This window comes from Sphaerodactylus townsendi, linkage group LG03, assembly GCF_021028975.2.
Source record: "Sphaerodactylus townsendi isolate TG3544 linkage group LG03, MPM_Stown_v2.3, whole genome shotgun sequence".
Lineage (NCBI taxonomy): Eukaryota > Metazoa > Chordata > Lepidosauria > Squamata > Sphaerodactylidae > Sphaerodactylus > Sphaerodactylus townsendi.
In genome coordinates this window covers 12,245,747-12,271,732 of record NC_059427.1, presented here as the reverse complement: position 1 = coordinate 12,271,732, position 25,986 = coordinate 12,245,747, and the positions used below count along the sequence as shown (strand labels likewise).

The 25,986-nt window shown below is 46.5% G+C and overlaps 2 protein-coding genes across 3 annotated transcripts in view; both read right to left on the bottom strand.

Annotated features, from left to right (window-relative positions):
• Window positions 1-25,986, bottom strand: part of LOC125428885 (zinc finger protein 271-like) — a 1,035,007-nt gene that overhangs the window by 570,548 nt on the left and 438,473 nt on the right. The window lies entirely within an intron of this gene.
• The window catches only part of LOC125428636 (zinc finger protein 883-like), a 29,695-nt gene that overhangs the window by 2,862 nt on the left and 847 nt on the right, over window positions 1-25,986 (bottom strand). Inside the window, exons 2-5 of one of the 2 annotated variants that reach the window (XM_048489093.1) lie at window positions 22,485-23,213; window positions 21,712-21,826; window positions 19,918-20,931; window positions 13,671-13,695 (exon numbers count right to left, since the gene is read on the bottom strand). In XM_048489093.1, the coding sequence (XP_048345050.1) occupies window positions 13,671-13,695; window positions 19,918-20,931; window positions 21,712-21,826; window positions 22,485-23,201 (1,871 nt within the window). In that variant the 5' untranslated portion in view covers window positions 23,202-23,213. Of the gene's footprint in view, window positions 1-7,044; window positions 7,148-8,374; window positions 9,121-13,670; window positions 13,696-15,853; window positions 17,167-19,917; window positions 20,932-21,711; window positions 21,827-22,484; window positions 23,214-25,986 lie in introns of those variants that run through there. The other variant, XM_048489092.1, reaches the window with a different exon arrangement.

Here is a 25,986-nt window from a genome sequence, read left to right as displayed (position 1 = left end):
AGGTACCCTGGCAGAAACTGGAGTTTTCTGTAGGTGCAGATGAATTAAAAGTTACCTATGACTATTCAGCTTCATACCATTTTAATTTCATTTTAACAAGATCAGGTTTTTTGAGCCAGAGTTCCATGGGAACCAGAACCAGCCTTTATCTCAAAGTTTATTTTCTAATTCAAACAGACTTCCAACTTCCTTAGAAACTGCCTTACTTGTTTAACACATTGTTGTCATCTGCTGCCATCTTGTGGACTTGCTGGGATTGCACCTGACAGCTAAGGTTTTTTAAACTCCATTGGAAGATAAATGGCTTTGAATTGCTAAATACATCACTTGTCCCCTGAGATCAAGAATAAACTTTGTTCTTTCTCTTTTTTCTTATTCATTTTTCGATCTTTTGATCTTTTGATCTTTTTGACAATGTTTATATAATTTTGAACAACTGGACTTTTCAGCTCCTTCTAACATACTAAAAGTTTACTAAAATTGGTTGTGGTGGGTTTTCTGGGCTATGTGGCTGCGGTCTGGTGGATCTGCATCTGTGGCTGGCATCTTCAGAAGTGTATCACAGAGGAAAGTATGTTACACACTATGTCCAGCGTGGCTTCTCCCCTGTGTATAAACTTGGTTTTTTATTGTACTTATGAGGATTAAACACTAATAACCACCAGTTTGTTATTATTATTGTTGTTGTTGCTGTAGATTTCACAGCTGCCAGATCTCTAGCTGGTTGTTGGCCTTCATTACAATTCGAGCCTCACCCAGAGGCCTAGGAAGTTGTAATGTATCGGCGTAGTATTCGTGCGGATCCCAGCAGGGCTGCCTATTATTATTATTATTATTATTATTATTATTATTATTATTATTATTATTATTATTATTATTATTATTATTATTATTATTATTATTATTATTATTATTATTATTATACAAAATACACGGCAGCCAGGTATCACTGTCGGTGTTGGTCTACATCACCATCAAGCCCCAGCCAGGGACCTAGGATGTTGTGACGTATCGGCGAAGGATGTTTGTGGAGCCCAGCAGCGCGGCTTTTTGAAGTTGACAGATGTTGATTTTGTCGATGTTAATTTGTTTCAAGTGGTGCCCCAGGTCTTTTGGGACAGCACCCAGTGCGCCGATGACCACTGGCACCACTGGTATTCTTCTTCTTCTTCTTCTTCTTCTTCTTCTTCTTCTTCTTCTTCTTCTTCTTCATCATCATCATCATCATCATGTCTGTGCTCAGTTGGCATGTGCCCTGTCAAGAAATCCCTTTAACAGGGGAAGAGATACAGGCACATTGTCCTATGAATGCGGACAGGGTCCGAAGCAGGAAAATCAGCTTCATACTCTAAGTTCAGAGCCCTCGCCATTCTAATTAATTGCTCAGAGTAAAATCTTATGATGTCGGATGGTGAAATAGGAGAAGGGTCCCCAGCAACATCTTCTGGAGAGGGCATAGAGGTAGATTCTGATTCCTCCTCAGATAGCTGACGGTAATGCTCCTCAGTATCTGACAGATGTGGAGGTGATGGATAATGGTGGTGCTGCTGTGCTTCTAGAGTAGTTGGTTGAGAACGTGGGTGAGACCTTACTGATGTGGATGAACCAGGGGCTTGGCTATAATGGTGACCCTGTTTCCAAGTAGGTAAGTATGGTGGGCAGCAACGACACTGCCCTGGAGGGCACCAGTGGGGCTTCACCCAAAGGTCTGGATGCAGCTGAGAATGACAAACCCCAGTCATCGTTGAAGGATGATCTTCGGCGTTATCATCGTCTGATGCCACAGAGGCTGCTTCTCCTACAGACAAAGCAGGTGTACAACCGCTTCTGTTGATGGCGATTGGCATCGATAAGGTGGAGGTGCACACTGAGCAGCCGAGGGGGAGGTAGAGACTTGTTGTCGAGATGTTGATTGCCTTTGACTCCGAGATGGAGAATGCGAAGAGGAGACTGTCGGTGTCTATCGACTGATTGAGGTGACTGCTTCGTAGGTGACCCACTCTGACCTTGATGTGACCCTGTGCTATGGGTCGGAGATGACGAATGGCACTCTAAACGCGGGCCCCAAGTAGGGCTATGGGCTCTAGATGGCTCTGATGGAAAATCTGGTGGCATATGACGTCAAGGAGATCTCAACGTTGATCAAGACTGGCACTGAGGCAATGTTGACGAGCAACAGACTGCTTGAGGCAGCAAAGACTTTGTTGCCGGAGCGTGCTTTTTCACCCACAGATGTTTAGATTTGGGGGCCTTTTTAGCCCCCAGGAGAAGCAGTGGCGTAGGAGGTTAAGAGCTCGTGTATCTAATCTGGAGGAACCGGGTTTGATTCCCAGCTCTGCCGCCTGAGCTGTGGAGGCTTATCTGGGGAATTCAGATTAGCCTGTGAACTCCCACACACGCCAGCTGGGTGACCTTGGGCTAGTCACAGCTTCTCGGAGCTCTCTCGGCCCCACCTACCTCACAGGGTGTTTGTTGTGAGGGGGGAAGGGCAAGGAGATTGTAAGCCCCTTTGAGTCTCCTATAGGAGAGAAAGGGGGGATATAAATCCAAACTCTTCTCTTCTTCTTCTTCTTCTTTTTGGCTGGTGGTTCGGAAGCAGCCCTCTCCAAATTCCCTGGAGGGGCAGATCCTGAGGTGAAAGGCTTGAGGAAAGAAACAACTGAGGAGGATTGAGAACTCCTACCTGAGTCCTCACAGTTCAAACCTGGAGCAGCCGGAAATCTCTTCCACAATGCTGCTTTTAAATGGATAGCAGGCTTCGGCCTGGTTTTTGGTGTCAACAGAGCACAAGCTCAACAAATGGAAGGGACGTGACTTCCTCCTCAACAGATGAGGCAGTCCAAGTGCTCATCATTTTTAGCCATTTTTGTCCCACATTTGAGACTTTTTTTAAAAGTGCGCAATCTTCTTTCCCTCCATGATGTTATTCAGAGGGAGATTTCTCATCGCAGAAGCAATTGCAGGGAAAAGAAAATCACCTCAGAAAAATCACTCGACAGCTGGAAGTCGCAGAAGACATCCAACTACCACAGCGCCAGCAGGAGAACCGAGGAAAGGAGCGCTCCCTCCCACTCTGTCACTTGACTGTTTGGGCGGAAAACGCTTCAATTCTGTGCCAGAGGGGAGGGAAAGCACTCCAAAAGGCAGAAAGTTCTAGAAGTTTGTTAGATCCTCTCTCCATAGCCAGCCTGCGCCTGCACAGTTCCCATGAAGGACTGATTAGAGACCATGAAGATGAATAATGTATACACCGTATATACTCGAGTACAAGCTGACCTGAATATAAGCCGAGGCACCTAATTTTACCACAAAAAACTGGGAAAACGTATTGACTCGAGTATAAGCCTAGGGTGGGAAATGCAGCAGCTACTGGTAAATTTCAAAAATAAAAATAGATACCAATAAAATTACATTAATTGAGGCATCAGTAGGTTAAATGTTTTTGAATATTTATTTCAAAGAAAAACAGTGAACTAGCCCTGTAAGTGGAAAAGAGGGTCAACAAAAACAATATGGTATCAACAATAACTTTAAAAGTACATAAAAACATAAGAACTAGCTCGCTGGATCAGACCAGAGTCCATCTAGTCCAGCACTCTGCTACTCGCAGTGGCCCACCAGGTGCCATTGGGAGCTCACATGCAGGATGTGAAAGCAATGGCCTGCTGCTGCTGCTGCTCCTGAGCACCTGGTCTGCTAAGGCATTTGCAATCTGAGATCAAGGAGGATAAAGATTGGTCGCCATAGATCGACGTCTCCTCCATAAATCTGTCCAAGCCCCTTTTAAAGCTATCCAGGTTAGTGGCCATCACCACCTCCTGTGGCAGCATATTCCAAACACCAATCACACGATGCGTGAAGAAGTGTTTCCTTTTATTAGTCCTAATTCTTCCCCCCAGCATTTTCAATGGATGCCCCCTGGTTCTAGTATTGTGAGAAAAGTACAAAAACCTTAGCTCAACCAGCAACCAAGCTAAAACACAAGAGTTAAAATCCTTCAAAACTGGATTCCTCCTCCGCATCTGTATGTTCAAACAGAGCTTCAGCTGTAGCTGGTGTGAGGTTATCAGCATAGACATTGTCGTCGTCATCACTGAGTTCGCAGTCATCACCATCACTGCTGTCGTTCTCATGCAAAGCGCTGTCTTCACTGCCGTCCATATCATTACTAATGCCACATTTCTTGAAGGCGCGTTGCACCATGTCCTCTGGAATCTCTTCCCATGCATCACGGACCCACTTTGCTATCAATTCCATGTCGGGCTTCATCAGATTTCCAACTTTTGTCAGTCGGGCTTGACCAGATGACATCCATTCATGCCACATCTTTCGCACACGGTCTTTGAAAGGTTTATTTAAACACACATCTAGGGGCTGAAATACAGATGTAAGCCCGTCTGGAATAACGGCCAAAGTAACTTGAGAAGACTTTGCCATTTTTTTAATGTCATCAGATGTGTGGGCTCTGAACATATCCCAAACTAGCAATGATGGTTTTTTCTTAAAGGCTGCTCCTGGTCGTCCGTTCCAAATTTCTTCCAGCCATTTTTTTGTTCCGTCTTCATCCATCCAGCCTTTAATATGTGCTCGCACTGTGATTCGTGGTGGGAATTTGACCTTTTCAGGCAAGGTCTTTCTTTTAAAAATAATGACAGGCCGCAGCTTAGTTCCGTTAGCCAAACATGACAGAACGACTGTGAAATGGTTTTTTTCATTTCCTGTGGTTCCGTTGCTTGGAAGATCAAAGGCCATAGGCGTTTCATCCATATTCCCAATATCTCCCAGGTCATAGTTATGGATCCTTCTTTGTTTTATGATGAATGAATGGAATGCCATCACGTTTTCATCAAGGTCTTTTGGCAACTTCTGTGACATTTTTGTTCTTTGCCGCAAACATAAGGCAAACCTATTCATAAAGCGGCTACACCATCCTGCTGACGCAACAAAATTTTCAATGCCTGGTGCTTTAAATTTGTCATCTTTAGCCATTTGACGGGCACGTAAGCGAATTTCCCTGCGTGTTACGCAGGAACCATTTTGACGACACTCTATAACCCATTTATGCAATTCAGTCTCTAGAGCTTCATATGAAGTCGTTAAACCACGTCGAGCTTTTTTTGCCTTTGGAATCTTTTCCAAGTCAGCTTTCATTTTCCGCCACTCCCTCACTTGTTTTTCGGCAACACAAAATTCCCTACTTGCAACACTGTTATTGCTTTCTTCTGCTCTTGACACAACCTTAAGTTTGAAACCAGCTTCGTATGACCTGCGTTTTTGTTTTGGTCCAGGATTAGAAGTATTGGGATCCATTTCTAACAGGATAAGAAAAAAAAGACTTTGAAAAAGAATGCCGTACCATAGCGATTGAATTCTCAAAATATACCGTAAGCCCTACTCCAAAAATAAGCCCTAGTTATAGTTCTTAAAAGAGGTCAATTTATAGTAAGAATGGTGGTGTCCAGGCAACTATACATATAAACAAGTAAAATCAATTGGCAATAGAATGCAGCAAGACAGATAGACTTCACCATGGAAAACAGATACCCCTCAAAAGAATCTGGGTCCAGATAGGGGTTAATAAGAAAATTAAAAATAAAATATAGCAGACTGAGTACTGTAAATAAACGTACTGTATATCCAAGACCAGAGATATACCGGTACTTGTATTCAGCAATGCTTGGGCGGAGCAAGGGGTAAGACTATAATGCTTGGGCGGAGCACGGGTAAGACTGTAAAGGCTACGTCATTGGTAACATCCCTGGAGAAGAGCAGGAGAAGAAGAGGGGCCGCATCTGACATTCATCTGACAAAGATGAGGTGCGCCCCAGGTACCAGCACACAGAAGCGGGCAGGTTCTTGCCCAGTACAGCATGGACAACACAGAGGCTGCCGGCGTGCAGGAGAAAAGAAGAACGGTGATATCAGCAGTCATCGGACCACCCACAGAGGCTGCAGGCGCCCGCAGATGAGCGGGAGAGACCGGAGAACACCCGCACTGCACCGGAGAACAGGTAAGTGGGACCCTCACTCAAGTATAAGCCGAGGGGTTTTTTTTCAGCATAAAAAAGGTGCTGAAAAAGTCAGCTTATACACGAGTATATATGGTATATATGTGAACCCTACTTATTACTCAGATCATTGGCCCGTCAAGGTCAGTTTTGACTACTCTGGCGAGCAGCTGCTCTCCACGGTCTCAGGCAGAGAGATCTTTCACATCACCTGATGTTTAAAATGGAGCTGACCGGGATCGAACTTAGGACCTTCTGCAGGCCAAGTGGATGCTCTGCCACTGAGCCACAGACCCCTCCCCAGGCTCAATTGTTGGCATTTCCCACTAAAAGGCTGTCAAGGCTGAGAGAGATACCGCCAGTCAGAGCAGACAGAAGCAGCATAAATCAAAGGCCCAACTCCATGTAAAGCCGCTTCATTCTCAAGGGTTCAGTGGTCAGCGTTTTCTCATAAGGCACTGCAGGAATTCGGTTTGCATGTAGAAAATCTTTTGACATTACCAGTCAAAAGGACCTCATGGCTGGGCTGCATGGGTCAAGTTTTGGGACAGATTGTTCTCTGTATTGTTGAAGGCTTTCACGGCCAGATTCTACTGGTTCTGGTGGGAAGAGTCAGGGTTCAGGATCTTGTTCCTAACGTTTCACCTGCATCTGTGGCTGGCATCTTCAGAGGTGTATCACAGAGGGAAGTCTGTTACACACTGTGTAACAGTGTAACTGTCTGACTTCCCCCTGTGATACACCTCTGAAGATGCCAGCCACAGATGCAGGCAAAACGTTAGGAACAAGATCCACCTGACCACGACCACACAGCCCAGAAAACCCACCAGAACCAGACTGTTCTCTGTTTGAGACCTTGAGAAGGTGCTGTCAGTCTGAGCAGAGTAGCTGGGACTTTAATCTGCCTTGACTGAAAGCAGCTTTGGACTCTGATTTAGAGTGCAGAAAAGGACCTTTGTTCCAAGTATCCCAGAAAGTCCCTGTGGTCAAGGAAGTTCAGGCTAGCCTGATGTCTCCTCCTTTTCCTCATCCTCACCGTCTTGTAAGTTCTCCATGGAGAGCTCAATCTTCACAATGTCTGACGGGTCCAGCTCTGACTTGGGAGAGTCTGCTGCCAACTCATCTGCTTCCTCCAAGATCTGAAACATAAATTGTGCAAAAAGACAGAATTGGGGGGATTTTGTAATCCAATTCATTGACAATATGATCCAAAAGTTGTATTATTGGATTACATTAACGATCGTGTTGGTTTACCGGGTTCGGAATCCGTCTTAACCCTTCTTGCAGTTCCTAAACTAATCCTCCACCAGCAAGCAACTGCTTGAATTCCAGTTTGGGAAAATGTGTTGCAGTGGCGTAGGAGGTTAAGAGCTCGTGTATCTAATCTGGAGGAACCGGGTTTGATTCCCCGCTCTGCCGCTTGAGCTGTGGAGGCTTATCTGGGGAACTCAGATTAGCCTGTGCACTCCCACACACGCCAGCTGGGTGACCTTGGGCTAGTCACAGTTCTTCGGAGCTCTCTCAGCCCCACCTACCTCACAGGGTGTTTGTTGTGAGGGGGGAAGGGCAAGGAGATTGTAAGCCCCTTTGAGTCTCCTGCAGGAGAGAAAGGGGGGATATAAATCCAAACTCTTATTATTATTACTATTATTATTATTATTATTAACATCACCAAAGAACAGATAAGAAACTGCTGATATTTCAAATAAATTTATGGAATGTTATATTATGTTCATGATGTTTTGAAAAGATAAGGATATAGAGGGAATTGTTCTTTATGTTTTCCATGAGCTACTATGAGTGACTTATCAGGAATTATATAATATCTGTTATTATAAATCCTTTACTTATGATATACCTCTGTTGTTTATTAAGGGGTCATGTTTAACGAGAGAGAGAGCGCATCTAAAATAAATCAATAAATCATTAGAGAGAGAAAAAAGAAAGCATATGGAATGTGGTGCAGGAGTTAAATGTCACTGGGAGCTGGGAGAACCAGTTTTGAATCTCCACTTGGGCCATGGAAGTTCCCTGGGTGACCTTGGGCCAGACATGCTCTCTCAGGGCCTTTCCCCACTTACCTTAAGCCCCGCGCTACTCTCCTCAAGTAGCGCGGGGTCCCTAGGCACTCCCCACGACGGGGGCGGCGACAGCGCAGCGTTCTCATCGCCACGCCAGCCTGTCAGCTGCCATGCATCCCTGGCGCTCTTGCAGTAGTAGCATGCCACCCTCTACTTCGCCACAAAAAAGGGTTTTTTCAAGGATGTTTCTTTTTCAGCAAAGTCATTAACTCCCCTTTGCCTAAACTGAGAGGAAGAAATCCGTCTTTGTTCTTACTAGGGATGATTTGGATGAGCTTTTCTCACCTTCTGCTCTGTTCCATCAGCTTCCGGCACCTTCCACAGAAAATCCTCCGCAAAGGTCACCGCCTGAGCGCAGGTCTCGGGGCCGTGCTCCCTGACCCAGCACTGCATGTCCAGAGGCAGGATCATCAGGAACTGCTCCAGGATCACCAGCTCCAGAATCTGCTCCTTCGTATGTTTCTCCGGCTTCAGCCACTGGTGGCAAAGTTCCCAGAGCTGGCAGAAGATCTTTCGGGGGCCCTGAGACTCCCGGTAGCTGAACTGCCTGAAGCGCTGACACCGTAGCTCCAAGTTGGCGGCGTCCACTTCATCCAGGATCTCTTCCTTCACTTCCACAGAAGAGTCCAGGTTTTCGTAGACCTCGTGGTCTTCGTGACCACTGAGGCCTGGCGTGGATCGAGTTGGACTTTCTCCTTGTGGCCACTGGTTGGCCTCACTTCCTCCCTTGGAAGAGCCCTGAAATTCTGTCGCCCGGTTCTCTGACAGGGGCTGAAAGAGCGGAGCGCCGGCCCATCCTGAATATGAAGTCTGCCCTGTCATCTTCCGGAACTGCTGTCGCTGGACGGCCCAGCTTTGCTGTAGCCCCTCATCCGGCTCTTGTTTAATTTGGGACGCAGCCGCCCCTCTCTGGAACTCCCTCATCATCCCAACTTGGACAATGTGAAGATCTTTGCCTGCTGCTGCCAATCTCTCCCCAGCTTTGGGTTCTGCCGTGTTCTTCTCCTCCATCTTTATCCCTGGCTAGAGCTCTTGAATGAGAAAAGAAAACAACAACAACTGAATGTTTGTGGCACGGCTTCCACATAAAACCAACAGATCAACCATTATAATAGCAAAGACACAGCAGCAGAGTATGTGAAAGCAAGGAGGGAAGCCAGTGCACTGCAAGGCTCCCTCCACCCCTCGCCTACCGGAACGCCTACCTTAAAATGCCACTTCCACAGGGCGCACCCATGCGTCACGCACCCCCCCGTCCCCTTGGAGCAAAACCTCTGCACAGCAAGTACAAATCAGTTTCTAAAGCTAGTAACAGCACACACACAAACCACACAGACAAGCAAAATCAACCCAAAATTTGACTAAATGTTTTTTCTTTAATTGGTGCCTAGTCCTGACTCAGATTAGCTCTATCTTGTGAGCTCTCAGAAGCCAAGCGGGGTTAGTACTTGGTTGGGAGACAACCAAAGAAGTTCAGCTTTGCTTCACAGAGAATACCGCGTGGCGGCAGTCGATGGCAAACCACCTCTGAACGTTCCTTGCCTTGAAAACCCCACAGCAGAGGTGGGATCCAGCATGTTCTCACCAGTTCCCGAGAGTGGGTTACTAATTATTTGTGTGTGCCGAGAGGGGGTTACTAATTGGGTCCGCTTTTCCATCTCCACGCCCTCGCCTCCCCGAGAGGCATCCTGCCTTTGAACGTGAAGGTTCCGTATAGCAATTGTGACTAATAATGTAACTCCCTGAACTGGGTTAATCCCTGTCAGGTATTGCAATTCATTGATTCTCCGCCTTTTGTACCTTTTATCTCACCAGTCAAAGAACCTGTGTGTTTCACCATTGCTGTGTTCAGATTTGTGAGTTGAGGCATTTTCTATAATGTGATGATGATTTAGAAATGACCTGGTGCAAAAAAATCTTGGGGGGTCGTGGTGGGGTGGCTGCCCATGGGGGGAGGGGCATCCAACTCAGGTTTTGCCCAGGGCTCAGGTTTGCCTAGGTATGCCTCTGCCCCCTTTGCTGAGAGGGGGCTGGCGAGGGAACCTGTTACTAAAATTTTTGGATCCCACCACTGCCCCACGGGGTCAGTTGGACTTGATGGCACTTTTCACCACCAAGAATGGGTGAAATTGGAGAACTTCCCTTGAAAATGGTCCAGAAGCTTTAGCTAGTGTGGGGTGTGTGTGTGTTTGTAAAGTGCCATCAAATCGCAACCGACCGATGAAAACTCAATAAGGTTTTCAAGGCAAGAGACTAGCAGGTAGTTTGCCATTGCCCGCCTCCATGTGGGGACTCTGGGCTTCCTTGGAGGTCTCCCATCCAAATACTAACCAGGGTTGACCCTGCTTAGCTTCCAAGATGTGACAAGACTGGGCTACCCTGGGCCATCCAGGTCAGAGCTCAGCCAGTGCAGACATTCATTTTTTAAACAGCACATATACCACAGTCCAGTCTCTCAAAACAGCTCACGACTGAACGTCCTAGGGAAGCCACCATCCCATTTCTACCAAAGTGAGTCACATTCAGGTTCCACATACTGAGAATCTGAAGGCAAAGAGAGCTGGAAAGGACTGCACTGGCCCTAGATCAGGAGCACCCCATTCCAGTTGACTACATCAGTTTCCTGCCAGCATGGCCAATTGGCCATGCTGGCAGGGACTGATGGGAATTGTAGTCCATAACATCTGGAGTGCCAAAGGTTCGCCACCACGGACCTAGACCCTACTCCCAAGCCTGGCCTCTTTCTCCTTGCCCTTTCTCTTCTATGTAGAGCACAGGTGTCAAACTCGCGGCCCTCCAGATGTTATGGACTACAGTTTCCACCATCGGGGATGATGGGAACTGTAGTCCATAACATCTGGAGGGCCACAAGTTTGACACCTATGATGTAGAGAATTATTGATGCCTTTCCTCCTTCCCCACCTGTAGGGAATTTTTTTGTTGTTAATGGAGAGATAAGGTAAAATCAGATGAACAAAGAAGAAGGAAAAGAGCCCACAGGTTCCAATTTCCTTATATTTTAAGCCAAAAATCCCCTGCAACTTTCTCTGCAAATATCAAAATGTTCCAGCCATCAGAGCATGGCATACAAGGTAGTTTATTTTCACATGATGGATGTAAGGCAGCTCCCCCTCATCATATTAGTCCTATATTAGGCGTTGTAAACTGACTAGATAAGTTCATGAACTACAATTCCCATCAGCCCTTGCCAGTATAGCCAATGCTCATGCTGGGAGGGACTGATGGGAATTGTAGTTCATGAACATCTGGAGGGCCACGAGTTTGACACCCCTGCCTTAAGGTAAGCAACAAGACGAAAATAGTTGCGAATATTGGTTCTGATGATATGCTGTCATGACATGCATTCAGGGGTCAAAAGGTGTTGTTGTTTTTGCTGTCATTGAAAATAACGGGCTGTTATTCACAGTTGCCTCCAAACTCCAGAGAGAACCCAACCCACCCTTTCTCTTGTGACAATTGAGCAAGGGAAGGTAGAGTGGTATGTTCCAGGGAAGTTCAACGTCAACGGTGATTTCAAATGCTGGTTACCAGAGATTGTGTTTTGTCACTGCCATTTCTTATTTTGCGAAATAAATATTTTTAAAAGAAGTGCGCCTCCAGTTTTAACCCAGAAAAAAAAACCAACAAAACTCCCATGTGCCTGAGATACCAGAAGTCTGCCCTAACCCAGGTGTCCCCAAAAGTTTTGATCCGCTCGGCGCCTTTGAAATCCTGACAAAGTGCAGTGGGCACAGGCACAAAATGGCCGCCGCAAAATGGCACTCGGAAGCTGTTGTTATAAATGGCTAAAATGAACTTACATTCAGTCACACAGCGAAAAGTGTAACACTATGTTGGCGGCAGCTGCCAAAGCGATATTTTTTAAAATCTGCACATACAACCACACCTCAAGTGACCAGTCAGTACGCTCGCTATGCAAAGCTCTCATCGTCACATTTGGTGGGCGCCACGGCACCCACAGGAATCCACATTGGAGGCCCCGGACCTAAACTGATTCCCACCATTTAAAAATGTTCAAGCTCCTTTCTCCTGCTGATTCTCATGTCTGGAAGGCAGAAACATACCCTGTTTCCCCGAATATAAGACATCCCCGGAAAATAAGACGTAGTAGAGGTTTTGCTAAAGTGTGAAATATAAGGCATCCCCAAAAGTAAGACGTAGCAAAGTTCTTGTTTGGAAGCATGTCTGACGAACACAAACACAGAAAAATAAGACATCCCTTGAAAATAAGACATAGAAGAAGAGTTTGGATTTATATCCCCCCTTTCTCTCCTGCAGGAGACTCAAAGGGGCTTACAATCTCCTTGCCCTTCCCCCCTCACAACAAACACCCTGTGAGGTAGGTGGGGCTGAGAGAGCTCCGAGAAGCTGTGACTAGCCCAAGGTCACCCAGCTGGCGTGTGTGGGAGTGCACAGGCTAATCTGAATTCCCCAGATAAGCCTCCACAGCTCAGGCGGCAGAGCTGGGAATCAAACCCAGTTCCTCCAGATTATATACACGAGCTCTTAACCTCCTACGCCACTGCTGCTCCTACGCCACCTAGCGCATCTTTGGGAGCAAAAATTAATATAAGACACTGTCTTGTTTTCGGGGAAACACGGTAGCTTCTAATGGACTTCCACCCTGCTTGTAAATCGATAGTTGTGCAGAAAGGCTGCATTTGAATCTCCTGGGATTTTGAGTGTCACCTGACAGTTGGAGTTATTTTGTGGGGTTCCACAGGGTGCAATTGTATCCCATTCATTATTCCACTCTGGCATAAAACCTTTTAAGATAAATTGTTTGGGGCTTTGGAGCTGGATATCACCAACATGCAGGCAACACCCAGTTTACAGCTCTCTATCCATGTCCCTCGGTGACGTGGTAGAAATTGCGAGCTACTGCCGGACTGCTGTGGCCGAATGACCAAAAAAAAAATGGAAACACAACCCAGGAAAGTCAAAAGCGATGCTGGCTGAGAAGGAGGGTGTGCATCCCACTATCCGTGAGGTTCAGCTAACACTTGCTGACTCAGTGAAGAAGAAGAAGAAGAAGAAGAAGAAGAAGAAGAAGAAGAAGAAGAAGAAGAAGAAGAAGAAGAAGAAGAAGAAGAAGAAGAAGAAGAAGAAGAAGAAGAAGAAGAAGAAGAAGAAGAAGAGTTGGATTTATATCCCCCCTTTCTCTCCTGCAGGAGACTCAAAGGGGCTTACAATCTCCTTGCCCTTCCCCCCTCACAACAAACACCCTGTGAGGTGGGTGGGGCTGAGAGAGCTCCAGAAAGCTGTGACTAGCCCAAGGTCACCCAGCTGGCGTGTGTGGGAGTGCACAGGCTAATCTGAATTCCCCAGATAAGCCTCCACAGCTCAGACGGCAGAGCTGGGAATCAAACCCGGTTCCTCCAGATTAGATACACGAGCTCTTAACCTCCTACGCCACGTACGTTCCAACTCTGTGGCTTCTACTCCATTCAACATGCCATGTTTAAATGCACATGCTTGGTTTCTGGTTTGGTTCAGCTCTGCTTTAGATTTCTGCTGGCACTGTTCATTGCATGCCCCCTCCTGTTTTTTTGTGCTTGACTGACACCACGTAAACCTCCTTGAGCCTTAGAAAAGAGGTGAACTAAAAACAACCAAAACTTTAAAAAGTAAATAAATCAGATTAAATAATAATAAACCACTCCACTGGAAGATCCCCAGATCAGCATCCTACAGATTTTTGGGAACATGTTTGAGGGAGTCGGTTTAGGACTCCTCCCGCCCCACGCAAAAGCGTTGGTTCAGTCTTTGCTATGACCTTGGCTGCCCTGAAGAGTTTTCTTTCTGCCCTTCAAAGGCCGCATTTGTTCCCCAACAAAAAGGAGACAATTTAGAAAGGCAATTGCGGCTGGCAGCACTCTTAGAAAACGCGATGAGGCTTAAGGCTAACGGGCCTTCCAACTGCCCCCCTTTCCCTCAGCATAGAAATAAAACTGTCAGAGCTTCAACAGCAGGCAGGTGTCTGCCTCGCAGAAGTGGGGGGCACTCTCAACGCCCCTGGATGAATCCAGGTGTATTAAACAGCCAGATTGCAGAAGGACTGGACCCAGAACTTGGGCTCCCCATTTTTTTCGCTGGGATCCCAAGAACTGCTCTCTCTCTCCACTGTTCTCAAGCCATCTTCCCCTCTTCTTCTGAGCTAGCAGCCTCCACTTCCAGTATAAGAACATAAGAGCATAAGAAAGAGCCTGCTGGATCAGACCAGAGTCCATCTAGTCCAGCACTCTGCTATTCACAATAGCCCACCAGGTGCCTTTGGGAGTTCACGTGCAGGATGTGAAAGCAATGGCCTTCTGCTGCTGCTGCTGCTGCTGCTGCTGCTGCTCTCAACCACCTGGACTGCTAAGGCATTTGCAATCTCAGATCAAGGAGGATCAAGATTGGTAGCCATAGATCGACTTCTCCTCCATAAATCTGCCCAAGCCCTTTTTTAAAGCTATCCAGGTGAGTGGCCATCACCACCTCCTGTGGCAGCATATTCCAAACACCAATCACACGTTGCGTGAAGAAGTGTTTCCTTTTATTAGTCCTAATTCTTCCCCCCAGCATTTTCAACGAATGCCCCCTGGTTCTAGTATTGTGAGAAAGAGAGAAAAATTTCTCCCTGTCGACATTTTCTACCCCATGCATAATTTTATAGACTTCAATCATATCCCCCCTCAGCCGTCTCCTCTCCAAGCTAAAGAGCCCCAAACGCTGCAGCCTCTCCTCATAAGGAAGGTGCTCCAATCCTTCAATCATCCTCGTTGCCCTTCTCTGCACTTTTTCTATCTGTTCGATATCCTTTTTGAGATGTGGCGACCAGCGGCACTGAAGGCAAAATAAGTTTACCTTAGGGCAGTCACACTGAGACGACTGTTGGGCGAAGGCTTTAAGTTTTAGGGACGCTACTTAAAAGGACGTGTCCACCTCCAGGGGCTGTTCTGTCAGAGCCCCACCCCTCTACTTTCTTGGGACCGAAGTCCCAGAACCCTTGAGGAGGCCACAGACGCCAAGAGATTCAGACAGCTCAAGGGGTCAAAACGATGATTTATTAATACTATGTGGAAAATCAACCTTTCATAACAGAACGGCCACAAACCACAGTAATGCCTTCTATAAGATGTGAAAAAAATTGCATGCCCTTCTACACTGATTTTTCCGATCATGGCCAGACATATTTATGACAATCAAATGCACCCCCACCCCAGCCCCACTAAGTTTCTGTCCCATAAACAGCTCGCTTCTCAGATCCACATTTTATCTGGTAGTGCTGCAGCACCCGCATAATTCTCCTCTTTGAAGTATATTGCAATGCCGCCAGCACACAAATCCTTTTGTGAATTATGCCGCAGAGCACCCATTGTGAAGTAGCGCATCCTTCCATCCCTGCTCGTGCCCGTCCACGTTTTGTGCATTATGTGGTTGCACACGTCAATCAAGCCCTTGGTGACCGAGTACGTACCTGCTAAATAGTTTCAAATAAAAACATGACATTACAAAAAGCAACAAAAGATATCTCCAAACCCTTTAAGAGCCAATAGCAGCAAAATCAATTTAAAGCAAAATTGACACTTCATTCCTCTCTCTCTCCAGCACACACATTTCAGGCCACTGGGCGCACGGGGATGCCTGTCACCCATCCGTGGGTGCTCATGAAACACCACGTTTTGTTGCCCACACACCTTTTCCGGGCCCGATCCAGCCTCTGCAACTCCCGCCCATTGCCTTTCGCTTGCTACTCACCGGCCCCCCCTGGCTTCTTTGCAATTCTGCAGCCCCGGCAAAAGGATCTTGCCGGATCCCGGGTGGGGGATCCAATAGGAAGTTTCACCCGTGGACAGGGGAGCGGGTGGGGCAGGAAGATGACCTCACTTTCTCTCCCCCACCCCCCGTTTTTTTTTTTTTTTTTTAGCACAACCTCCTCCTCTTTCACCTCCCAGACATTTCTGACTTTCCACTCTAGCCGTGCAGACTCAGTGAGCTTAACCCATTGGGCTGCACGTCGGAAAAAGAACTGGGGGATGAAAAAGCACAAGAGCCGCTGAGAAAGGAAAAGGAAATCTTTTTTGGTTTCTTCTTCTGTCTCCTCTGGGGAAAGGGTGTGCGTGCAAAAGAGGCCGAATGGTCTTAGTTGCTAACCTCCAGGTGGGGGCGGGAGATCTCCCGCCTATTACAATTTATTTCCAGACAGTAGAGATCAGTTTCCTTGGAGAGAATGGTTGCTTTAGTGGGTGGACTTTGTGGCATTGTGAGGTTCCTCCCCATGTCCCACCTTCCTTAGGCTCCATCCCCCAAAACTGGCAACCCCTGTGCATGGCAAGAATCATATTGTAGCTTACGCTTTTATCACACTTGCCACACAAAAAATCATGGGTACAGTGTTGTGGCACTGATAACAGGAATCAGTAAAACTGCTGTATATTTAGGTGGTTTCCCAAAAGGAAATGTCACATCATAGCTTGCATATGGGGATGCGGTAGCTGTACAGCAAAATCATAATGTGGATTAAAAAAGACGGATGCTCAAGATTTCTTGAGCCCCTTGAAATGCAACATCAGAGCCCCTTGAAATGCAACATCAAATCACAAAAATATGCCCCTGGCGGTGAAAAGTTTCTAACTTATGGCGACCCTGTAGGGTTTTCAAGCAAGAAACATTTAGAGGTGGTTTGCCATTGCCTGCCTTTGCATAGGCTGAAAGAGTTCTGAGAGAACTGTGACTGGCCTAAGATCATCCAGCGGGATGCATGTGGAGGAGGGGGGGAACTGAACTCTGTTCTCCATTTCACAGTCTTACCACTACACCGCACTGGCTAGTGGTGTACAGTGTTTTTAGTAGGTGTTGCTGTGGTTTTAATGTGTTCCGTGTCTGGTTGTCCCTGGCTAGACTGTTCAACAGCAGCCAGCCTAGGGGAGCCATTGTGGTGCAGAAGTTAGCGTTTCAGAGCTGTTAGCGTTTCATTCTGGGAGACCCAGATTCGAATCCCCATCTCACTATGGAAGCCCACTGAATGATTTGTAGCCAATCACATTCTTTTAGACTAACTCACCTCATCAGGTTATCCGCACACGCAAAATAATGCGTTTTCAAACCATTTCACAACTGTTTGCAAGTGGATTTTGCTATTCCGCACAGCTTCAAAGAGCACTGAAAGCAGTTTGAAAGTGCATTATTCTGCATGTGTGGCATTGCGAGGGGGGGAAAGAGACTAATATAAGCTGCTTTGGTCCCCACTGTGGAGAAAAATGGAGTATAAATGAAGTAAATAACTAATATAGCTGAAGATGGGAGGCAGATAACATTTTAATTTGGTGAATGGCTGACAAGGCGAGAATTAGGCAGGGAAAGGGGACATGATATGAGGACTGACAGAAGGAAGGAAAGAGGAAATAGTGGGGTGAGAGGGAGACAGGGGGAAGTAAAGTGCCCCCGATAAGTCCTTGAAGGTTCCCTACCACGAAAGTGGGCCTGGCCCAGTGGTCAGCACACCACAACTGGGCCATAGTTTTCTCAAGTAGAGACAGCTTGGAGGGAGAGGAACAAAGTGGCATATAAGCACAGGCTGGCTGTTGGGTGGGAAGTTAAAAAGGAAGCAGGAAAAAGGGAGCTTTAAGGAAATGGAAAGAGGAAATGGGAAGGGGGAATAAAATGCCTCCTGCTAGTCTCTGCAGGTTCCAATTTGTACGGCATAATACACAGCATTCAAGAATGGCATCCGACAAATCCAAACCTCATATATATGTATGTATAGAGTGCTTTTGCTTCTGAGTCATTGCTGGACTTACTCAGGTCACCTTTAGAAGTACAGGTTTGTATGCAAAGTTGTGAATGATACATTTCATGTTGTTATACTTTAGGCAGGAAAGTAAATACTGCTTATGTGTCAATTTCCCCCTACCTTTGTTTGGAAAAAGAAGCCATTTTTTCCCCCGGTGGAAGGGAGGGGGAAGAGAGATTTTATTTCTCTGACCAAGACACAGATCTTCCAAATTGCTGTGCAGACTTTCCCCAATTGCAGGCCTTTCCACCAGCACACTGCCCATGGCTGCTAGAAATCAAAGGAGAAGTCCCTTTCATTCTGCACCTAAGAAATAACCCACCTTATCCTGCCCTGAGCCCTCTGGGGTAGGGTGGGATAAAAATATGATAAATAAATAAAAGCTAGAGCATTTTCTAGCAATATATAGGTGTTTTTAAAGAATTATTTTCTCGTGTGCAATTTTATATGTTTTGTTAATTCATCGAACTTCTTTAGGAAAACTTGTATCTTCTGAACTTGGGTGGGGGTGGGATTCTAACAGAGTAGGTTTTCAGAGCAAGAGTGATTCTGTGCAATCTTATACACATTACTTTTACCCTTCCATTCCCGCTGTCCACCCCAAAAAAAGAGTACACCACAGTTCTCCAACTTTTTGGAATTCTGACAGGGTGGTGGCAGTGGTGGGATTCAAATAATTTAACAACTGGTGGTTTACAAGCACCATTTTAACAACCGGTTCTGCCGAAGTGGTGCAAACCTGCTGAATTCCACCACTGGGTGGTGGGCATAACAACAACATGGCTGCTGCAAGTCAACCACAAAATGTGAGGGAACGAGGCTATGTATGAATTACTCTTCTTCACTGTGGGTAGAAGTTCTGTTTAACATGATGCCTTTTAATCTGCACAAGCTCTCCAGTGACCAGTCAGAAGCCATGCTGAGCCAAAGCCACCTGTCTGCACCTTTTGAAAAAATTGGCTGTTTTGGAGGATATATTTTATGGTATTATATCCCAGTGTGATCCATCCCTTCCCCCCAAACCACCCTTCCGGTCTTTACCCCCAGATCTCCAGGAATTTCCCAGCCTAAAGCTAGCGACCCTAGGCTGAGAGACTCTGACTTGCCCAAGGTCACCCAGCAAGCTTCCATGGCAGAGTGGGGATTCAAATCTAAATCTCCCAGATCCTAGTCCAAAACTCAAACCACTATATCACACTGGCTCTCAATCTATGCCTGTGTGCGCTGCAATGACTAATTTTGCCGGGTGGTACTCAGATGGCTTGGGGTGTGTGTGTGTGTGTGTGTGTGTGTGTGACAGTACTCTCTAGTACTAAGAACCAGCACCTTTTCTGGAGGGGACCTCTCCCAACCTGACCCTCATGGGATAGCCAGCCCCAATCAGCCAGAGAAAGAGAGTGGGTGCTCAGGAACAGGCTAATGAGGATCAGTAGAGGGACAGAATTGGTAGAAAGCAGTATAACCTTATATAAGAGTACTAGCACCTTTTTTAAAAAAAACAACAACAAAAAGCTTGGTGTTAATAAAGGGTATATGTTTCAGAGAAAGTATTTTGAGACTGCTTATATTGTGTTTCTCCCAATAGTAAATAGTGATATTGAAATATCCAATTCTTTTTTGCATAGATAAAACATCATGCACAGTTAACCTATGCAGTATTTTTTGCACAGAGAAAATGTCATAAGGATTCTGCGCTTTCCCTCATGCTCGGTCCCATGTGGTTTCTGAAGTTCACCTCATTGAGGAAAGTGATACAATGCTTCAGTTTCATTCCACAGAACTGCCCACAGTCTGAGCATCCTATACATTTCTCTCCAGAATGGACCGTCTGATGTTTACAACGCCAAAAAGAATTGGAGACTCTTTTCTACATGTTTTCTTTGGTTTCTCATGTGCGTGTGTGAATTTCATTACGTTTGGTAAGCACCAAGCCACCCCCGCGCATTGCCCAAAGTTTCTGAATTTCTCTCTCTCATATGAATTGATTCGTGTCTCAGAAAATGTATTCGCTGAGTGAAGCTTTTCTGACAATCTGAGCATTCGTATGGTTTCTCTCCTGTATGAGTCCTTGTGTGGGTAATAAGATTTCCTTTACGGCTGAACTTTTTCCCACACTCTGAGCATTCATATGGTTTTTCGCCTGTGTGGGTTCTTTTGTGTGTAATGAGATTGGCTTTTCGGCTGAAACATTTCCCACACTCGGAGCAATCATATGGTTTCTCTCCTGTATGGGTTCTTTTGTGCCTAAAGAGGTCTATTTTAAAAATGAAGCCTTTCCCACATTCTGAACACTCATATGGTTTCTCCCTCGTGTGGGTTCTCTTGTGAGTAATAAGGGTTGGCTTACGACTAAAGCATTTGCCACACTCAGCACACTGGTGTGGCTTCTCTCCTGTATGAGTTCTCTTATGTGTAATTAGGTTTGGTTTGCGGCTGAAGCATTTTCCACATTCAGAGCATTCGTATGGCTTTTCTCCAGTGTGGATCCTCTTGTGCCTGAAAAGGTCTGCTTTGAAGATAAAACCTTTCCCACACTCAGAGCACTTGTGTGTTTTCTCTCCCGTGTGGCTTCGCTTGTGTCTAAAAAGGTGCGATTTCCAACTGAAGTTTTTCCCACACTCGGGGCATTCATATGAAGTTCTCTCAGCAATGCTCAGGAGAGGTGGTCTTCTACTGGAGATTTGTTCATGGTATGTGCACTGATACAGTTTCTCCGCCAACTGCATTTCCTGATTTTCAGCAAGGTCCAAACTCTGAGATAAGTTTTGAGTAGCAGAAATAGCTAGTTGTTCTGCCTCAAGCCTGCAGATTCCATCTTGGGAAGCATTTCCACGTAAGCTCAGTGTGGGTTCCTTGCAAATATCCATTGCTTTCCCTGGATTGTGTTCCTGTTGATTTTCTAGTCCCTCATGGCTTGTAGGCAACTCTTTTTCCTCAGGATCCTGGAAAAATGTCTCTTCTGCTCCTCCTAATGATGCTCCACTGACTTCTGCTTCTTCAGGTCTCATCATCTTTTCCTCATTCTGCTGGTTTTGCTCTTCACCTGGGGTGGGGTGGGGAGAGGAATTACCACATATATTATATCCTTTAGCACAGCATGGTAGAGGAACAAAAAGGGAAACAAGGGTGAAATCAAATTCAGTATAGATTCATTGTCTCCTAGATGCAATTTCTCTCATACTCTATTAGATAGGACATTTTTTCTCCAGATCTGTTGGCAAGCCTAATTGAACCTGGACCTCTTGTATGCAAAATGGATGTTCCATTATAGAAAGCTGCCTTATACCAAGTCAGATCGTTCACCCATCTAGTTCGGCTTTCCAGGGTTGTGGGCTGGAGGAGGGGTATGGACAGAGAGATTGGTTTCCCAAAATCTGCTCTTGAAGATTCTTTGATTGAAGAGGCCAGGCATTTGAACACTCGGTGTCCATCTGCACATAAAGCACATATCCTGGTTTTGGTACCAGAGTTTAAACACCAACACTACCAGTGCAATCCTGAGGGGGAGGGGCCGAAACTACTCAGGAGACAGTGTGACCCTGATGCCAGCATAAATGCCACTTGTCCCAGCATAAGGGTCATTCAGCGCAGAGGCCCTTATGCTGGTGATGGGGAGCCACACAGCAGCACAGCGCTCAGGTGCCGGCACAGCTGTAGCATGAGCACTCCTCAAACACATTTTGCTGGTGCCGAAGAGGGCATTTTCAGAGGCAGGGCCAACTTCAGTTGGCTTTCTGAGCCCTTCCATGTAACATGTAATATACTTCATGTAATATATGCTTCTTCAAGGGAAACAGAGGTCACTTGCGGCCCTGATCCTTACCTGGCAAGCTGGTCTCAGGTTTGGCTTCTGGGAAGAACTGAATTTTCATGGCATCTGATGGATCATCCTCGGACTTGGGGGAATTAACAGCTATGTATTCTGAGGACCCCGGTCTCTAAACCAGAAAATACAGAAAATGTTGAATGATCGGAGATTTGGGAGGGAGGACTTTAAAAAGATGATCCACAATCCAGTTTCGCCCACCTCTACCTCATCCAATGTGTGTTGAGAGGTCCAAATTAAATCATTATTTCCAGTCAGAACACGGATTTGGAATAAACTCCACGTTCCCTTTCTGCACTATATATCACAATAGAAGACTTTATTTATATGGTGCCAGCCATGTGTAAGGGAGACAGTGTTGTGTAGTGGTTAGAGTGGGATCTGGGGGACCCAGGTTTGAATTCCTCCTTCTGCCACAGAAGTTCACTAGGTGACTTTGGCCCAGTCACTTGCTCTTAGCTACATCTACCTCACAGGGTTGTTGTGAAGATAAAATGGAGGGCAGGAAAACTACGTAGGCAGCCATCAGCTCCTTGAAGAAAGGGCTAGATAAAAATGAAATACATGAAAAATATTAAATGAATCAGATACATGCCCTATCTCTCTCAGCCCGAACCCACCTCGCAAGGTTATTGTGAAGAGATGTATGCTGTTGTGAGTGCCTTAGGGCTGCAGGAATGGAGAACACAGGAAAACACCACACACATTCTAGGCAAGGATGGCACGTCACAAACCAAAGGTTTTAGATAAATAGAATGGTGTTCTCTCACCTTGTGCGTAGCACTTTCAGTCTCTCCTTGCCTAAGCAGGAAATCCTCCACCAAGGCCACTGCCTGACTGCTGGTCTCAGGACAATATTCCCTGACCCAGTTCTGCATTTCCCACGGCAGAATGAACAGGAACTGCTCCAGGATCACCAGCTCCAGGATCTGCTCCTTGGTGTGTCTCTCTGGCTCCAGCCACTGATGGCAAAGGTCTCGGAGTTGGCCAAACGCCTCTCGGGGTCCCTCGGCCTCCCGGTAACAGAACTGCCTGAAACGCTGGCGGCACGTCTCCAGGCCGACCAGCACCTGATCCAGCGTCTCTTCCTTCACTTTTACAAAAGAAGCCCGGCGCTCGTTGGCCTCTTGAGTCTCTTCACAAAGTCCAGGCAGAATTTGGGCCACACACTCCCCTTGAGGCCATTGGGTGGCACCAGATACTGCCCTGAAAGAGGCCTGGAATTCCTTGGAGTCCTCTTCTGACCGGGGCTGAGGCAGCTGCGGGTTGTCCCATCCCAAAAGAAGGAACTGGGTCATCTTTGGGAATTCCTGCCGTTGGTCTTCCCCGCCCTGTTGTAACCCTTTGGCTGGCTCTTGTTTGATTTGTTGCGGAGCTTCCTCGGCCAGAAACTCCCTCATAACTTCTGCTTGGAGAACCTGAGGGATTTTTCCTCCCAACTCCAGGCATTCGCCTCGTGGAGAACCTGCCAAGTTCTGCCCCTCCATTTTTGTTCCTGGCTGTAGTTCCAGCACCAGAAAGAAAGTTCATTTTAATAAGCACAAGACACTGCCAATATCTTCCTTACCGGAATGTAGAACCTTTTTACACTGTCCTTCCTCCAGGGAGCTCAGGGTTAGCCTACATTGTTCTCCCTTTCCCATTCCAACCCCAAAGCAACTCTGTAAGGTAGGTTAGGCAGAGGATGACTGGCCCAAATTCCTGCCACAGGAGAGGACTTGAACATAGTTCTCCTAGACTGCACTGTGACTTGACTATTAGTGGGTGCTAGACGGAGCATGCCTACTGCTCCCATTCTACAGATGCTCCATTGGCTTTATTTATTACTGGCCTCAGTTTAAATTATTGGCTCCAAGGTGACCAGATGGTCACCTTTGTGAACCGGGACGGGCGGGTAGGTGGCCGCGCGCGCAGTTGCAGTAGCGCACAGCCTTCTGGGGCGCACCCGTTTCCCGCCCTTTTAGGGAAACAGGAGCACCACAGAAGGCTGTGCGCTCCTGTGGCCACGTGCGCGGGAGGCTGCCGCACTACCTTGCGCCCCAGAAGGCAGTGCGGCAGTCTTCCAAAAATTGGGACACTTGAAAAAACCCGCGGGACACGGGACAAATTGTTTTAAGGCGGGATTGTCCCGCCAAAAGCGGGACGTCTGGTCAGCCTATCATAGGCTATCACTTGCAAAGCCCTTCACGGCCTTGTCCACTCTGATTGGTAGGACTGCCTCTCTCCCTATGCTCCACCATGACAACTTTGCTCATGCCAGAAGTCTTCTGCAGGTGCCAACCTGCAAATGGGCAAAATCAACCATTGCCCATACACATGCTTCCTCCATTGTCGCTCCTTGTGGATTGGCCTGCTCAAGGAGATTAAGAAAGCGCCTACTTCCTGGCCTTTTGCAAACTAGGCAAAACTGAACTCTCCAAGAGGACTTTCTGTGAAGGTAATAGGTTGCACTTTACAAAACTGTTCACAAACATGCTTGGATAAAATACTGGGGACCCGCTCTGTAGTGCTACATGTAGCTTATTGTAAGTAGGATCCTATTAGGTCATTTCTGTACCACTTCAAAACATTTGGAGGCAGGAAATAAAATGTCTCCTTTATGGAATTCCGCAATGTTTTTATCCCAAGGTAAGTGAGAACATTAATCATAAGGATGGGGTGGGGGGGGGGAGGATTGAAAATGTTTTTAAAATTGGGGGGGGGAATTTGAACTAAAAAGGGCCAGTGTGTTACATGAATATTTGTGCTATGCTTGAGTTTGTTCTGGTGGCTCCAGATTTCTAAAATCATAATGCACTAGTGAGTGTCCCATTCAGTTGATTATACTGACTCACTATGTATAATCCACCTTGAGCCCCTGTATGAAAGGCAGATTATAAATAAAGTAAATATATAAAATAACACTGCACCTTGTTTACTCCTAAACATGGAGAATCAGATGTGTGGAGAGATGAATTCCAAGAGCAGCACAGAGGCCTAAACCGTTCTCTGTTTTACCATCCAACAAGAGTTCAGACAATGATCGCTTGTGAAAATCTAGTTGCCAAAAAACCTACAGAAGAACGTTCTGTCCTTTTAATAGAGGCTTAATGTGTGAAAATGGGCTGTTGAAGCTTTCCATAGCTTGGAGGCAAAAATAACACCGGCTGGTACATGGCATCCCATTAACAAAGCAATCCTAAACAAAGCGACACCCTTCTAAACCCACTAACTTCAACTGACTGTAAAGGGTATAACTCTATTTAGGATTGCACGGTAAGGCTCTAAGGGACAGACAAGACTAATTATGACTGCATGATTTAAACAATGGGTATGCTGCGACAACAGAGGCTGCTACTAGGACAGAATATGGAGAAACAGAATGGTTTCCAGTTGGCAAAGGTGTCAGGCAGAGGTGGGATCCAGCAAGTTCTCACAGGTTCCCGAGAGTAGGTTACTAATTATTTGTGTGTGCCGAGAGGGGGTTACTAATTGGTGATTTTGCCACGTGATTTTTGCCTTAGTTACGCCCCTCCTCTCAGCAGTAGCGTGCAGAACTTGAAGCAGTCTAGCAGGAGGTGCACCAGCGTGCATGGCAGCCTGCGCGCATTCGTTTCCCGCCCAAGGACCAGTGCGGCGACTGCGTCCTTGCCACAGCCCCGTCCAGGAATGCCCCACCCCCAGAATGCCCGGCCACGCCCCCGTCGTGCCCCGCCCAGCCCCATTGGTGCTACGCCACAGTTTGAATCCCACAACCATGGGAACCTGTTACTAAAATGTACTTTATCTATCTCTTCAATCGGTATGGAGAACATATCAAGAGGAAAACTGGATTACATTCAGATGAAGGCGAAGGGAAAACTGATGGAAGGAATGTATTGTTGAAGGTTTTCACGGCCGGATTCAACTGGTTCTGGTGGGTTTTCCGGGCTGTGTGACCGTGATCTGGTGGATCTTGTTCCTAACGTTTCACCTGCATCTGTGACTGGCATCCTCAGAGGTGTATCACAGAGGGAAGTCTGTTACACACCATGTCCTAACAGTGTGTAACAGACACAGTGTGTAACAGACTTCCCTCTGTGATACACCTCTGAAGATGCCAGCCACAGATGCAGGCAAAATGTTAGGAACAAGATCCCCCATACCACGGCCACACAGCCCGGAAAACCCACCAGATCCAGCTGATGGAAAGAATATTAACAATTTGAAATACAGAGATGGCACAATGTTATTGGCAGAAAATGGTGTAGACCTGAAATGGCTACTGATGAAGGTTAAAGTGCCAGGTTGTCT